Raw genomic sequence first — 16752 nt, forward strand, 5'->3', positions numbered from 1 at the left:
TCCCAGTTTCCAATAACATCAGATGTTTTACAGTAAATGGCCTCCAGGTCTTGTGCTTGACAGATCGCAGACTGTTACTTCCTGCTGGTGGGTTGGATAATTGTTGTTGGTGGGTGTTTGGCACTAATAAAGTTTCACTAGTGTGGGCTTTTCGGTTGTCTGGTGCAGCCAGCTCTAAGGAAACTTTGGCATCCGAACGGTTACTGGAAAGAAGACACGTTGTCATGGTTGCAGACGTACGGAGGGGAAACTGAGTACACACACAGTATTTTTGTATATTGTACACCCACTCATACACATCGGGTGGGTGTGCCATGATCTGAAGACTAACAAAAGACTAACAAAGTGCATTGAGGTCAGTCCTCATTGTGCTCCTCCAATAACACACACGATCATTTACAACCAATGTGATACCGGTACAGAGGTAGTACTGCTAATCCTATCTTAGGTATGTTAGGTATCAAAAGGCAGAGAAACGAGTACACGAAGAAAAAGGATTTTATAATGAGACAGTGGATTTATTTATATCTGGGTAAATAGCATTTAATGCAGCTGTTCACTGATTAATCTGATCATAGTTTAGACTAAAATGTGTCCCTTTCAGTTTGTGTCCAAACATCAAAAGCCGTACAGGAAAAGTTAAGTGCCCTGAACACGCCGTGCCAGTGTTTTGTTTTCACTCTGAGTGGCCTCCTTAAAGTTTTTCTTGGGAAACTGTTTGTGTGTTTTGTACATCGCAGAGACTGACAGCATAACACAATAAAAAAAAAAAAAACATGGTTTGAAAAGTGTTGAATGGCTACTTTTTAAAGTTATCAGATGTAGTAAGTATTGAGATTGGTGTATCTCCTAAAGTTTAATGGAAACAAACAGATTCAAGGTATCATATTTATTGCATAATGCCAATCATATCACCTAGATCTTGACCTAATAGATGTTCTAGCTATTTCTCTGTTTCATACTGCAGGATGGTGAGAACACACCACATCAAAGACTGTTCAGAAAATTGTCACCTCATTTATAAACCATAGTCTGCAGGTGAAAGTTGAACTGAAAGCTTCATTACAGTAGAATGTTTCACTTTTCATATTTGTTTGCCAGAATGAGACATGTGGCAGCAAAAGCGGGCAGAGAAAGAGGAGATGACATGCAACACGTGCACTTGAACAGAGAACACGGCAATTATAGTGTTAGGAACTAAGCTACCAGCAGTACACACACTGTGTACTGTAGCCTAATATTACATACAGTATAATGTCTCAGGTTACAACACTTAAATGTATGACTATGACATTTTCTGCAGAGGAGTAAACAGATGTTTCTAGAAAACACATTTTCTTTCTTTGTTTGGTTTTGTTTGTTTGTTTGTTTGTTTGTTTGTTTTTGGCGTGATGTTGTCCAGAACTGTGATGTCAGTGAATTATGGTGTTGAGAATGAGTAAACAACGGTGCAGAGCTTACAGGTGTTGAGCTGCTTTGAATATGAAATGGCCTAATAATGATTAGGATTAGCCTGGAAGGCTACATAATCACTTGAAAACTCTTAAAAAGAGCGTGTGTTTTGTTTTTTCTCTTTCATGGAGGCCATTTCTAAAAAGGCCCCCTGCCTCCCACCCAGCACTTCTACATCAGGCTTCCCTTTGTAATTAATATAGTTATTGGAAAAGTCTGTGGAAAAACACAAAGGGTATGAGTATTTAATAAAATAACTTTCATGGGTTAAAGTTTGAGTCCCTTAACTTCAGAAGGAGACCTTTGATGCATTTTTACCTTATCCCACCCCCCCCATCTTTTCCATCACCCCAACCCTCACCGCTAACCCCTCCGCCTTGTTCCCCTTCTCTTCCTCTCCTCCCTTGATTGATCTTTAATAAGCATCACCTCCTCTCCTCTTCCATCCCTCCATCCTTCCATTAGTCTGTAGTTACTCTCCCGGAGGGGGGTGGGGGTGGGGGGGTGCAGCAACTTTAATGTGTCTACAGGGGAGGAGGAGTTGGGTTTTGCGGTTAGGTGTGTGCGGGGGGATTCATGGGTTAGGGGCGTGTGCGGCCGCTGCAGTGACTGTGATAAACCCTTAGTCTTTATGAGCTAAAATTATTTACTGAATCCGAATGTAGCACAGCCCCATCACGCATGGGTTTGACACAGTAACATTTTTACCTCCGAGTGTCCCTACATGCGTGAAACTGAACCAATGTGTGTTGTGTTGTGTTGTGTATTTGCATGCGCTCATGCAGGAATGTGTTTGTGTGTCCTCATTTTTGTCAATGAGCTCATGTTGTCCATCTGTATGCAGTCATGACAGTAGTATGTGTTTGGATATGTGCGTGTGTATGTGCAGGGGAGGGAGCGAGGTCTCCAAAGTCCCCGGGCGGAATAATGAAGGTAAATGGATCCCAGATGGACTGTTTTTCCTCTCTTCTCTGTGTTGTCAATGACGTGAGGGGAGTGACAAGGCTCTAATGGGAAACAGACTCGCGCACTCCGGCTTTGAACTCTGTCGACAGTACGAGCCACAGAGTCGAGTCTCTCGCCGCCTCAGGACTGCGTCGCTCTCCTGCTAACAACAACAGCACTGAATTAATTCTTCATCTATTTGAAGTCCACAAAAAAAAAAAAAAAAAAACAATCCACTAAGCAGCTATAGGAGCTGACAAAACAATATGACTTTGTCAAGCGGGGCCTGTCGCACTCGAGGCTCTGAAGCATCTCCGCCAAAGAAACAATGGTCCTTTGTCAGCTTCGTGTGAGCTGCTGAGTGCAGTTTCACATGTCACATTAATGATGCTTTTAGATTTGAACATAAATATTTGTCAACACAAGGAAACTCCCCAATTAAATAAGTGAACATTTCACTTAATGTGACCAGCATGAGTGTTTACATGAAATGAATCCAAGTAAAAGTGACTTATTAAGCTTTAAAAGATGTAGGCTACATTTGTGGCCAGTTGATACTCCTTTATATGTGTACTCCTCTGATACCATCATATTTTGCCATGCCAACAGTGATTTGACTTTGCTGACCTCCTGTGAGTTGTTTTTGTTTTCAGTGTTACAGCATCCGTTGTCCAAATTTCATAATTGAGACTTGAGTGGAAGCTCTTCTGTGACCTCTGTTATTCTGCTGCTGCCCTTTTCCGTGACTCTAAAGAAAGAGTCGCGTTTCCTCGCCTTCTATTCTTTGAGTTGTACTATATAATTAAGGCTCAAATTGCAGGAAAAAACTACAACACACGTGTACTTTAAGTTGTTGCCTTGTGTTTGTCTATGCACCAGTGCATTTCTGACCTCTTTACTGTGGTGGTATGAAACAATGGCTGCATGTTAAACAAGAAGATCACACAAACCTCCAGAGCAGAACGCCACAGACGCTTCATTGGCATTGGTAATAAGATGGAAAACTAAAAATGCTGCACACTATCGTTATTCATCTTTTGCTGTGTGTTTGTGTGCTTACAGGTCTGTGGTGATGCCCATCGCACAGGAGTTCTCCCCGGATGTCGTTCTGGTGTCCGCTGGGTTTGATGCAGCTGAGGGCAACCCGGCTCCTCTGGGAGGGTACAAGGTCTCAGCCAAATGTAAGTGCGCGCTGCACAGTCTGTCATCCAGTCAGTACCTCAAGGCCCGGTTTTTAGTAAAGGGATGCCAATAACAACTTAATTTTACGATCCTGTGGATATTCGGGGATATTAATAGATTATTACAGCTCCTGTCAGGCTTTGGATCATAGAGCACTAGCTGTTTTTTCTACCGTACTTCGCTTCATCACTGATGTGACCATAATTATAGTAATTAGTAGTTGTTATATTGCTGTGGGAGGATCCAGAAGATAAAAATATACATTTGTTTTTATAGGATATTGGAAATTATAGTGAAATCCATTTGAAGTCGTACAGAAAGTAGTCTCATGATTGCAGCGTACCTACCAAGATTGACTCCTATTGGCTTTTGAAAGGTTCATACTTGATGTTAACATTTCTGTGAGCTTAATGTTTGTTTGTCTGCATCAGGTTTCGGCCTCCTGACCCGTCAGCTGATGTCTCTAGCAGGGGGTCGTCTGGTTTTGGCCCTTGAGGGAGGTCACGACCTTACAGCTATCTGTGATGCATCTGAAGCTTGTGTCAGTGCACTCCTGGGCATTAAGGTAAGGCATGCTGGGTAATGTAGTCGAGCTATTTTTAAAGGAGGGAAGTATCTATTTTCTGAGCTGAAATGCTTTCCATGCGTTATGGACCTCAAACTCCAAACAGGCAGAAAGTCTGGAAAATACTACAAACCAGATTTCACATAAGTTTTTCTCTTTCTTTTGGACTTCTTATGGCATAAGCATGGGGTTTTTACATCTTTGTCTTCTCAGCTGACAATTAAGACACACGTACAGACAAAACACACAATTTTCCTTTTGGCACACATAGTACAATGTAGTATTTTTTTACACAGAAAAGGCACATTATTATATTAAAATCTGTCAATTCAATATGTTTGTAAATATGTAAACAAGGAGTATGTACATGGTTTGTTAGAAAGTTGGTAACAGTTGTAATAATTTATACGGTGTCTTACGCATCTTCAGCCTCTTACTAACTGTTTAAGCATTTAACCAACATACAGGTAATGGAGTTTCTCTTTGTGCCTGCCTCTCTGTACTGTAGGAGCCACTGCCAGAAGAAGTCCTGCTCCGGAAGCCAAATGCTAATGCGGTCCGCTCCTTGCAGACTGTCATTGAAATACAAAGTGAGGAGCTCCAACACTATTGAATTACTCTTTTCTTATTTTTTTTTTTGTTATCCTGACCTTCATTTCTAAATGTGCTCTAATTTTCCTATTTCTCTTACCTCTTTTTACTGTTACACTGCAGGTCAGTACTGGCAAAGTGTGAAATCTCACAGTGGATCAGTGGGTCTGTCCTACCTGGCTGCTCAGAGAAGAGACTGTGAGGAAACAGATGCTGTCAACGCTTTGGCCTCACTCTCAGTAGGAGTCCTTTCCAAAAAGAGGTACAGGCGCACACGAAAATTACACTTTTGTGCTACATGTTGGCACTAATTTTCAACAGCTCCCCGCTCACGTGTGTTTTTTTCACTTTTCAGCCTCCCTGATGAGCCGATGGAACATGATAGTGACTCTATGTAGGAGAATCTGACCAATCACCTCACAGGACTTACTTTAAGGAATTGGGCCCAACTTGTAGCCTTGGATTTCCTGTGCTGTTACATGACCATGAAGCGGACGTGTTTGTAATGGCAATGAGCCCCATCCGTCTGCCTTATTCACACACACATGCACATCCATCAACACACAATGCTGAACCTCTACAGACACGTTTTGCGACCACCTCAATGCTGGTAAGCAGTCAGCTGAAGCTGAGCAGCACTACCTGCAGCTGGGAAACCTTATGAACCCTCAACAAAGAGCAATACATGATGATTAAAAACATTTTTTTAGTTCAGAGGTGCAAATCCACAGCTCTGTGACCACAAACATTCTAGGAACAGGCAGAATTCAGATGCAGCCCTGATTCGTCCTGAGGGACTATGTACCAGCAGCTGTTTTGTTGCCTTAACTTTGCCTTAATGTGAGGACCAACATCTGGTTTCAGAAGAAGACTTTGGATTATAAATTCTCTTGTGCAAGTTTGCTTTCCACATCCGAGTTCAAGCATTGCCCACACGGGACCCAATGGGATGCACAAATGCTGCAGAATGAACTTACTGTGTGACGTCAGGGGAAGGGTGCACTGCGCTCTAACACCTGATGGATAACATGGAAAAAATTTCAATGAAGGAGAAGTGGCCACATCAAAAAGAGTGAGCATAGGAAAGAAGACACTCAAATGTCTGTTTCAATGATGTCATTATATGCAGTTTAACCACTAAGTGAAGACAACAAAGGGCTCGATGGAAATGGAAAACCAAGACAAAATGGACAACTGTGGTTTTGTAGAAACAAAGAAAGGGCAAACGTCCTTGTTGTTTTATTGGACTGTTCATTCCATAATGTGAACCATAAGAAATTCCAAAGCTCTGGGAAAAAAAACAACAACTCCTCTCTCTAGGATATTTAATACATTTTTAAAGATTTGGATAAAATGGTGTTGCTATTATTTTTTTCCCACTTTTGACCTGAGATGTCTTATGAAGTCTTTGACTCACTTTAAGGGCCCATATTGGCCGAAATACTGTAAAGTCATATTTTCTTGGAGTTAATCTGAAAACATAGTCAGATTTCGAGAGCAGGATTTTTTTCACTGCTGTTCAGTGTCTTAGATGTACAATGCACACATATACATACACCTGCAAACACAAAGCAAAGATGCAAAGGATTCATGTACCACTAGTATTGAATACTGTATATTATTGTTCATGTTTGAGACTAAAATTGAGTTCATTCCACTGTGGCACCACTGAGGACCATTGTATTGATCTATAGTAGCAATAATGTTAATGCACTTAATGGGCATCACCCAAAGAAAACTGCCTTAAAACAGCCTGCACTTGGCGAAGGGACTGTATGGAAGCAACACAACGGGCCAATTTGGATCCGGCTCTCACAGTGACTTTTAAAAATCAACATTGGAACCTGTGGTTTTCTGCAAACATCATATATGCAGACTTTTGTATCTACTTTTGTTTTTTTTTTTTGATGACTAGTACAGTGAGCTGACCGGGTGTGAATGTTTTATTCATTGTCTTAAAAAGTAGTTTTATTGTTCCAGGCTTTATCAAAGTTTAATTAAGAAAATTACTGCATTGTGGGTTTTTTTTTTGTTTGTTTTGTTTTGTTTTGGGTTTTTTGGGTGGAAGCAAACTTGAGAGTGTGTTTCCATATTAGGCTCTTCTCTGCAGGTGTGCGTCTTAGCAAAGTGATGTCATTCTAACTGTGATAGTCCACCAACTGGGCTGATTCTGTAGAGGTCATGTTGGTCATTGACTTGACACAATTTCCAGACTAAAGCCATATGTAAGCGCGCTGCATTCCAAAGGTTAAAATAACAAGATCATATTTCCAGTAGTTGTGTTTTTAAATAAATTATTAAATAGTTAAATTTGACAAATTGGCAAAAAAATTATTTATATAACTTTAAGGTATTAAATCTCTAAAATAACCACGACACTAAATTTTTTAATGAAACTGAATGACTAACTAGCCACTCATTTAGAAATGTTTGCTTTAGAACTTTCTTTGAGTCCTTACATCCATGATGGGATTTAAATCTGATTTTCTGTTCTCAGAAATTTGTGCCCTGGTATTGTGATTGTGTGTAAATGCAGCTTTTGTTAAATCCTAATTGAAATCAGCACAATCTGAGAGGTTTTGTCTGGTAGGAAACTTCCGGAGTGCTTGAGTCAGACTCTGGGCATAGTCTGCCCAACAGAAAACCTCAGAGCTTGTATATTAGGACAGGTTTACATGAGGACAGTAGAAACCAAAAGTAAAGACCATTTCAGAAACACTGTGTTACATACCAGTCGGAATTATTGGCAAAATGTTGCATGGAGAATTATGGTATATTGTAATGAGTGCAACTGAAAAGTGTTTCATTCTTCGAGAGTTGTTCGAAGTATTCGTAATAGCAAATGACAGCATATACACAACATGCTGTATACTTCTTATACAGCAGGTGCATGTGGTATCTATGAAGTAAATGTGTCAGCGTCGGTGTGTGTGTGTGTGTGTGAGAGAGAGACAGAATCTGTGACTGCATGTAATCTACATACGTACAGACAAAGCTGACGTGTGTTCTCTGCATGCTTTTGCAAATGTTTGTATGTGTGTAAGTCTGTGTTCTTGTCAAACAGTGTAAATGACCTTTCCTGTATTATATTCCCAGTGACTGTTTTGTTTTTTTGTTTTTTGTCTTATTTAGAGGCCAATAATGCCTCAACTCCTAATTCCCTTTATTACTGATGTAATTTGTACCTTCTTAAAGAAAGGCACTGTAAATACAAACTCCAAGACCAAAATACACACGTCACACGTGCCTTGATGCATTCTGTAGTATGTGTATTGGTAACTCTTAAGTAACTGGACTTACAGTAACTCTGTATCTATAAACATGTCATTGAAATCTTTGTAACTTGCTATTCCTCATTATTATTTCCCATTATTAGTTCTGCGTATAATTTTTCCTTCACATTTCCCACCATGTGTATGTATAGAAAGATTGTCTATTTTGTACTGTTATTTTTTTTTGTCTTTTCCTCTTGATTAAAAAAAAAATCATTTCCAGTAAAAGCAAGTTTTTATCTTTGCCTAAATGCACTTTTTTTGTCCAAACATTATAATATTAAAGTGTTTTAAAAATTACATTTTGTAGGTTGTGCATAAATAACGTCACATGAAAAACAACTTATATATAGATCTAGTATGTTTGTACAATTAATCGGTTAATTAAATCATATACACTGTCAGTTTATCTCTATAAAATATCACATGGCTGCTATTTATTAAATTTTACGGTAAAAGCAGCTGCTGATGATACATGTTAGCTGGTTTACTAGCTTTATGTTCTTGTCGTTTAACCTTCTAATACTAATTTGCTGGATGGTAAAGAGTTCACATGCTGTAAAAAAATCCTGCGTTAGTTGTCGCTAAATCAAAATTGAACCAGATGTTAAAATCCCAGCTGGTTTCAAATGTCTTACCTTCGAAAAATGCCTTAGAAATACTACAAATTGATAGCGGCACTGCTGTTCAAGACAACTTAGCAGCAGACATTTAAATTCCCGATGGTCCACCAGGTTTTAAAACGCCTTTCAGCCGGTCGATGGAGGTGATCACCACTCCCTTTCTAAATACACTTTGATTCTCGCGTGGGCACAGCGATGTTCTAAATCAGCGCAGGCTGCGTGAGGATGCCATGTTGGGTTAAGTGTTAGCTTAGTTAGAGATGGTACATCTGAGGCCTTAAGGTCCATCCTCTGCCAAAATGAACAACTTCTTGCTAATATCTACTACCTGCCCGGTCGCCCGTCCCCCATATTTGTCTGCAGCCACATGCTTCTGTTACGTCATGCAATGTGTTTGACATGTAGCTAGCAGCTATGTTTTCCGGCTTAGTGCACAATGCTAGCATTAGCAAATATGGAAGAACACGCTGAGGCTTTTTAAACTATTTTTATATTCGACATTAAAGCCTGTTTGCTGATATTAATTAGCTTAAGCTGTTAAAGCAAAAACACCAACCATGCCAACTTTCCAGCCTTTCAAGTAAACAAAGATGAAGGTTTTACGTCAAATACTGTTCATCATTTAGGGAAATTAAACCCAAATGTTGTTTGTCAGAGCAGTGTTTTTTACCCATTGCATGAGTTATGTTTTAGTCATGCAACTATCTTGTTGTGACACGTTTTTTGCCGTTGATATCATCTCTTTGTGACACTGTTCAATTTCTCTGCGGCTTTTGTGTAAATGTTTGTTTCCGGCCACATATCTTTAAAGGACATGAACGGCTGGACATGAAAATCCCATCCACTCCGCAAAACATATTCCTCGGTTTCCAGTTTTGAAGTCGCTGGTTATCCGGAGCAATCCACCTGAATGCGGGAACGTGGGTCCACGGAACAAGGAAACGTTTCATATCCCTGAACTTAAGCTGCACTAAATCAATCGAAAATGAAACTGAGCTTTGACAGAGGTTTGGAGGCCGAAAGAAAGCTTGATTTACCACTGCAGTATTTCATTTAACAGGTAATTTATCACTGAAACATATGCAGCACTTTGCATTGTTCATGCGGTTTTTTGGGGGGGGTTTTTGTGAAATCCTCAGCACCATCGTGGGCCACTCACACATGTTTTCACACACACTTATTGAGCGTGTGTGTGTGTGAGAGAGCAGAGCCTTTAAAGAGAAGCATCTGTCTTATTTCATTTCTGAAAATGCTCAATGCAAATTAATTTTTAAAGCAATATTTGAGAGAAAACGATAAAAGAAGCTCCACTTAAACTTCAAGCTACCACTAAATTTAGAAATAAACATTAATTTTAAAGTAAGGTCGATGATAAAATATGCCTACATTCTCCTGACCACCTACCAAACCCCTGCAGATTCCAATCTGTGATAGCTTTGCGTCTAGACTGCTGTAATTAATTCATCTAAAATGTAAGTATTTTTTATCATTTGACATAATGAAATATATCGCAAACAGTTTAGAATGCAATTTGTTTCTTCCTGCTATTCTGTGCCTATCGTCCTTTTCAGTGTTAACCCCCTTTTTTTTAAAGTTTATTCCAGGCTTTGTGAAAGTTTTAATGATTTTGCTCAACAACTACAAACCCTGTCGCCAACTACAGCATTAAAACTCAAGCTACAAGTTGGAATTTCAGGCCAACAGGCTATAAATATTCCCACAGGCAGTAATTACACATTACAGGTTCTTTTTGGAGGAATTAACTGTTCCTGACTGAACTGGCATAAGTAGACAGACCTCATAAAAAGGACAGAAGACAGATGGTAGGCGGAAGTAAGGAAAAACAAGAGAGACAAGTAGGGTGTGGTTGTCAGTGTAGCTTAGTGCACTGTTCATCATCTTGTTATAGCAAAACAACAAGAACTTCAGGAATAGTTTGGAGACAGTTTTATTTTTTAAACAAATAGTGAGTTATGTGCTGGAAGTATCATTACATGTAATTGTCCACGGATGTTCCCGTGTGGGATATTTATGATCAGTCACACCACATTCATGTCAATCCTTTTCCGTAGAGCGCCACCCAGGATACATTTCAAGTAAATTAAAGAAAATAAAAAAGCCTCACAGTTGTGTGAAAGAGATGAGAAATGCTAATAACCATCTGACCACTCTTACTTTAATTTTCACGTTAGATGTTTTCCTATTATACGAGTTTCCTTAAAATAATGTCTGGTAGAAAATGTAATGAAACCAGTTAATTGGGCACAAATGCTGTTTCAACCTGATCTCCATTGTCGTTTTTTTTTTTCTGAATGAATCACATTTCTTTGTTGATTTACTTCAGTCCACAGAAATGTCCACGTTTTCCCATGTCAGTCTGCATCTTGATCAAAACTTTACCAGTCTCATCCAAAATGTGGTCTCTCTTTGTCCATATGACTGGAATGACTGACACTGTAGCAAGGAGCAGAAATGTGGAGGATGACAGTCACTTTATTCAGCAGCTGGAAAGACAAAATGGCAGACACGTTACCGTCATTATCTGTTATATTCATTTGAGAGTTTGTGGTGGTGACATTAAGCTATTTTGGAAGGAAAATTGTTGTGCATGTCTGATTGCAAAAGACAAGCATTAATCGGACACAGACCATTAGCAAACTATAATTTCATATTTACACAATGCCATAATTGAAATAACCGTAATCGGTTTCATTACTGTAAAATAACATAGTAATAAATGTTACAATATTTAATTCATAATATTCTTCCATAATTCAAAGTCAGTGTTGACATATTAAGTAAGTGCATTTTGGGTTTTAGTTGTAGTCAGATTTGCTTATATGACACCTAAAAAAAAATACAGTAGCTCTGTATGAAACAAATATGCCTCCAAAATTCTTCCCAATTCTTGACGCCAGCTACTTTTATTTTATACACGTTACAAAATGCACAGAGGCAGCTTTTATGTTGTGTTCTGGCCCCAAACTGAATTCTTTTTAAATGTCAAGTGTCTCCTAACATGTCGGTAACGTTCTGAGACCACACCGTGCTGACTGAGAGGCTCAGAGAAAGAGTTTCGTGAGTCTTCATAGGAGCTGGAAACATTAGCTACCTCCCGGGGATTTTCTAATGATAGGGTGCAGGGCTTGAAGCATATTGGCCATGAAGGAAGAAGTGGTCTATCATGGATGTGTACTGAACACAACCAGCGTGTCAACCCCGGTTTGTTTCCAGGGATTGTTCATATTACATGAAAGCTAAACTTTGCAGGTGACATTGGTTGTATTCAGTGTAAGCCAATAATCACCTGTACGATAATAGAAAAACGTACTTTTGTTGCTGTAGTGCATGTGTGTAATTTGGTAATTATGGATTTTGGCTTTTGCAGAGAAAGGCACCTCTGTTTCAGGCTAGCAACACAGGATTTCGAGCATGAGTGTGTATGCACTGCTACACCGATGCATGTACCCACGCCTATGTGTGTGTAAATCAGCTCTCACCCCTTCCATCACTACCAGCGGTTTATGGGAGCCCAGCGGGGCGTCACATCAGCCTCCCCTTTGATGGCGACACACATGATTCATGGCTTTTACAGGCCGTTTGTTTTCATTACGCCTCCTCGTCAGCTCGCTGTAGCTGCATCACGGTTTCGTGCAACGCAAGCACATTTGGGCCAGAAATGAGAGGAAAGAATTTCAGGGGAGAGTTTTTTTGGCTCTGGAAGAAAACAAAGGAGCTTGGTTTGGGTATAAAAAGGAGAAACTTAATTCGGGATGACGTCTGCCAACGGCTACTTTTTCCACTGTTGTTCAGAGTTCAGAGGTGGTTGGAGATTCATAGTGTGTCAGAGGAGGAGCAGGGGTTGAAAGGGTATGGAAAAGTCAAAGGTGTAATCCCTGCTGAAATGTTGAAACATCCCTGACAAAGTTTTGTCTTTCCAATACATTCTTGGTTCTAATCTCTCATATGCATTTTTTTTTAATGGCTGCTCTTTATATATTCTACCAAATGTATACGTTTGCTAAGCGGAGGCAGACATTAACTAGAAGTCAGTTATAAGAGGCAAATGTATCTTCATGAATGCATACCGTACCTATGATGGCAGTTTATGGCGATTAAATCAGGAGCTTTGATGCAGTTGAAACCACACGTCAGGCTTTGGAATCCAAGAAGGGGGGTCAAGGGGTCAAGGGGCTCAAGCTACGTTGTCGTGTGGAGGCAAGATTTAGCCCAGGGCATCCTTAACCATCAGGGTAACCTGTCCTGCCCTCATATGTGATCTATGAGTACAAGTGTCTTAGCTATCCTTTAAAAGACCTAGCAACTGTACACAGATCACAATGTCCATGTGCTGATACATTTCTCTGGCACGCATGAGCAGTAAATAGCTGCTTTTGGCCAGCAATAGAATAGTTGAAAGGGATATGAAGCTTGGCAGTAATGACATCTACAAAATTCAGTAAAGGGTAGTAGCTCTAAACTATCAAAATATCTTCTCATCAAGTGTTAGACAGTCTTTGCATTGAGGCTAGTCAGTTATCTACAATGAGGTTTTAAATAGTGTCCACTGGGATTCAGACATCCCCTCAGCCCTGTGTATCAAGACCTTTTCCATTTCATGAGGAATTGATTGTAGTTGTCAGGGCAGGAGTCAGGCAGCGGATCTCGCTCTCATGCAGGGTTAGTGACCAGCAGACATGGTCGACCAGGCTCCCTCCATCCTCCAGACAGAGAAAGCGTAGCTTAGTCTCTCATGGGCCAGGTAGTTGCATCCTGCCAGCTTAGCGTCAATGTCATCATTCTGCAACACCTGGTACAGAAAGTCAATGTAACGTGATGCCAACTTCAGAGTCTGGATCTTGCTCAGTTTGTCAGAGGGGAGTGTAGGGATTATCTTACGCAATGAGGCAAAGGCTTCATTCAGGGACTGTGTCCGCTGACGTTCCCGGATGTTTGCAATCACCCGCTGGGCATGAGGGTCCTCCAGGGCTGGGAAACCCCCAGGACTAGGACCAGGAACAGGAGACAGAGATGAGTCTGAGGAAGCTGGCCTATGCTGGGGACTCTTGATTCTTTTAGGTCCAGTCGGCGTGTAAGTACGGATGTCATCCCCTGGGTCGGCCATGCCATCATCTGCAGATGCGATGGGAGTAACTGTGGTAATGTGGTCTTCTGTAAGTGAGCCGATCTGCCGTTTACGCCCGGTGACCCCTGGTGTTGCCACAACCACAGGGCAAGCATTAGAAGCTGGTTTTACCATGTCGTCCTTGCTGGAAACCACCCCTCCTTCAGGGTGGTCATCATTAGACTGCTCCTCCTCTCTCATGTTTAGCCACGTTTTTTCCTCTGTCTTCTCTTTTCTTGATCTGACTCACTATCTCTTACTTCTTTGCTGAATATCTCAAGTGTCTCTCACTTTTCTTTTAATACGTCTCCACAACCCCTTTCCTTCCTTCACACAGTTTTCTTTTGCCCTGTTTGTCTTCAGGGGCTCCCTCTGTTTGGTTGTGTGTGTCCCCAACCTTCTGCCATGTAGTTCTTCATCTCCGACGTCTCCTTCATCAGTTTTACCCTCAGTCAAACATGCCCAGCCAGATGGGGGTGTAATTAGTAGTTAGTTTTTGATCGACAGAGTGCTTCTTCATCCACACGTGCCTGTGATTTCTTCCCAGTCTCTGTGACTGTACGCTGCATCAACAAACTGGACTGTTCTCGCGTCCCGCTCCTGTGGCCGCATGTGAGACAACAGCAAACTGAATTGGACTTTTTAAAGAGGAAGCACCACGAAGGTTTCAACTGCCCACCCATCTAGCTCACTGATTGGTTCAGGAGACTTTTTTTGAACAGCTGAGCTTAAGACAACAGGAAGAATGAATTTTAAGCGATTGGTCCGATCAAAGGGTTAGGGCGTGGACAAAGGTACGTCGTACAGCCAACCAAATTTAACCGTTGTGACGTTTGCTTCTTGTCAGTGAAGTTGCCCAAGTTTATAGGTTCCAGATTTCGTCCAAAGGAAGCCCATACCATCCCCCCTCTCATTGCTCGGCTTTCTTTTTGCCTCTGTTTCTCCTGTTCACAACTCAGCACCATCCTTGCTGGTGCTATTACAGTATTGCTATATTACAGTTCAGAGAAAATCTGTTAGGGTACTTCAAGTTTGACACTTGTATATTCAGCAGGGTGAAAAAAATGACATTGCTGCAACTACTGCAAGTCTGCGACTGGAGATACACAGACATGGCTCTATACAGAAATTTTGAAAATGGTAAATGAAACAAATACAGGAGTACAATGGTGTGTCGTTATAACCCATTGCACTTTAGCAGACACTATCATGAATATTCAAAATAAAATCATTTATGTCATTCTATGAATGAACCAAATAAACTATTGAACATTTTAGCTCAAAATATTTAAACAGTAAGCATCTTTTAAACGAAGGGTTCTTAATGTTTGTGAAAGAACAGAGACAGTGTGTTTTTATTCTACTGGCAGAGACTTAGCTCTAGTTTCTAAGCACAGACCTGGAGGGAGGAAAGAGCTGGCATTCAGACAGCGCTCCAGCACTGAGGTCTAATCACAGCATTAAGGAAAGAATGAGTTGTGTGACTCAGAGGGAGGCCTGTGGGACCTTTTGGTACTTTCATCCACTGAGCAACATCTTGAACAAACCTCGATTCAGGTCCAACATGATCTTTGCTGTCCAAAGTTCTGGGTGAGCCTGCAGCATGGCCCGCAGCCACACCCCCACAAGAGAAGAGTCCATTGTTAGTGTTTTGCTTTTTAGAGACAAGACACATCCAACTGATGAAGAAATGCTATACAGGCGCTATTAGGACACAGAGCTGGAAAATCTCAAAGCCTCAACAGTGGCTCAAATCCACAACAAGAAGAGAAACCTCTATTGTCTGACCACAGATGATACCATTTCTCTGGTGCACACTGCCGCACAGCCCTGAATTTCCTCACATAAACTGAAACACACTCAAGTTGACATCTAATAGCGCAATGGAGCTGCGTTTGCAACAGCAGGTCGCCAATTTATGAATAGTGCGCACGCACTCGCAACACACACGCACCCGCACAGGCGCTTGACAATGAACTAAACATTCCTGCAAAGGATGTGCTGCCAGCAGTGATGCCAAGAAATGTTACAAGGCCCCAGAAACAATAAAGAAACACACTGCTAACTGGTGTAAACACACTCACAACATATGAATGTTAAAATCAGCTTAGCAAATTCTCTTAAAGGAGGAAATGCATGTTACTACATTACATGGCCTCAAGGATACATATTGGTTTTGATGAGAAACACAGAGGGAAAACAAGGCTTTGTCCACAATAACTCCACAGGATACTTCTTACAACTTATTGGATTGCTTTAAGCAGTGCTCAGCTATGTTTACTGCGAACTTTGTCTGCAGCTTGGCACCAGACTAGTAGTGGGCAATAAACAGTAGGATTTCACATCATCATTTGATTTATAGTTTACATCATTTTAAACATGTTTCAATGATATAGCAACAGAATCTATTTGGTGAGGAAAGACAAAAAAATTGTAAAGGATCTGTAAGTTGTAAAGTGACATATCACGGCTCCAGTGAAGCTGTTCCTTGCTTGCTAAAAATAAATACCTTGAAGCTAGAGAGTAACGGAAAATGGATATCAGGCCTCGATATAAACACACACACACTGTATGTTGATGCGAGAGGGGTGGAGTGGGCCGCTCTCGCAAAGCTTCATCTTACACAGGAAGGTCCCCCGGAGGCGGACTATGTATGGAAAGAGGAAAAAGAATTAACTGCATGCTCAAATGAGTATTTGGCATAAATATTTCCACCAAGAGAAATAGGAGAATGTTATACACGCACACACACACACACACACACACACACACACACACACACACACACACACGCTTGAAAGTTCATCAGAAAAGGATCGAACTTTAAACATCTTGGTAAAGGATGTTAGGCACCTGATCGAATTTCATGTGTGAAAATGTGCTTCCATATGACAGATACAGTAGGATTTTAATTTAGGAACCGAGAATAGTAAAAACATCTGAAATACCTGCGTTCAGTGTTTGGTGGAAGTATGTGCAAAGAACCCCCAGGTTGCT

General features: G+C 40.8%; 2 protein-coding genes across 5 annotated transcripts in view; one reads left to right on the top strand and one right to left on the bottom strand.

The window, feature by feature from the left end:
- Positions 1 to 8252, top strand: part of hdac7a (histone deacetylase 7a) — a 54537-nt gene extending 46285 nt beyond the window's left edge. For both annotated transcript variants that reach the window (XM_067527078.1, XM_067527079.1), the window contains exons 22-26: positions 3460 to 3578; positions 4011 to 4144; positions 4653 to 4734; positions 4859 to 4997; positions 5091 to 8252. In XM_067527078.1, the coding sequence (XP_067383179.1) occupies positions 3460 to 3578; positions 4011 to 4144; positions 4653 to 4734; positions 4859 to 4997; positions 5091 to 5133 (517 nt within the window). In that variant the 3' untranslated portion in view covers positions 5134 to 8252. The remainder of the gene's footprint in view (positions 1 to 3459; positions 3579 to 4010; positions 4145 to 4652; positions 4735 to 4858; positions 4998 to 5090) is intronic.
- Positions 8253 to 10562: 2310 nt separating this feature from the next.
- LOC137140073 (twist-related protein 2-like) lies at positions 10563 to 14443 on the bottom strand. 3 transcript variants are annotated; one of them, XM_067528159.1, is made up of 3 exons: positions 12724 to 14443; positions 12131 to 12347; positions 10563 to 11134 (listed from the first exon to the last, which is right to left on the bottom strand). In XM_067528159.1, exon 1 carries the CDS (start codon positions 13954 to 13956, stop codon positions 13312 to 13314), a length of 645 nt encoding a protein of 214 aa, XP_067384260.1. In that variant the 5' UTR covers positions 13957 to 14443; the 3' UTR covers positions 10563 to 11134; positions 12131 to 12347; positions 12724 to 13311. The 3 variants fall into 3 exon arrangements, with proteins under 3 accessions (XP_067384260.1, XP_067384259.1, XP_067384258.1); XM_067528158.1 differs by lacking the exon at positions 12131 to 12347; XM_067528157.1 differs by having other exon boundaries at positions 12131 to 14443.
- Between the last annotated feature and the right edge of the window lie 2309 nt (positions 14444 to 16752).

This window comes from Channa argus, chromosome 13 (genome assembly GCF_033026475.1).
Source record: "Channa argus isolate prfri chromosome 13, Channa argus male v1.0, whole genome shotgun sequence".
Taxonomy (NCBI): Eukaryota; Metazoa; Chordata; class Actinopteri; order Anabantiformes; family Channidae; genus Channa; species Channa argus.

Coding starts and splice junctions, on each gene's coding strand:
- LOC137140073 (XM_067528158.1), bottom strand. CDS start 13,956: ATGAGAGAGGAGGAGCAGTCTAATGATGACCACCCTGAAGGAGGGGTG.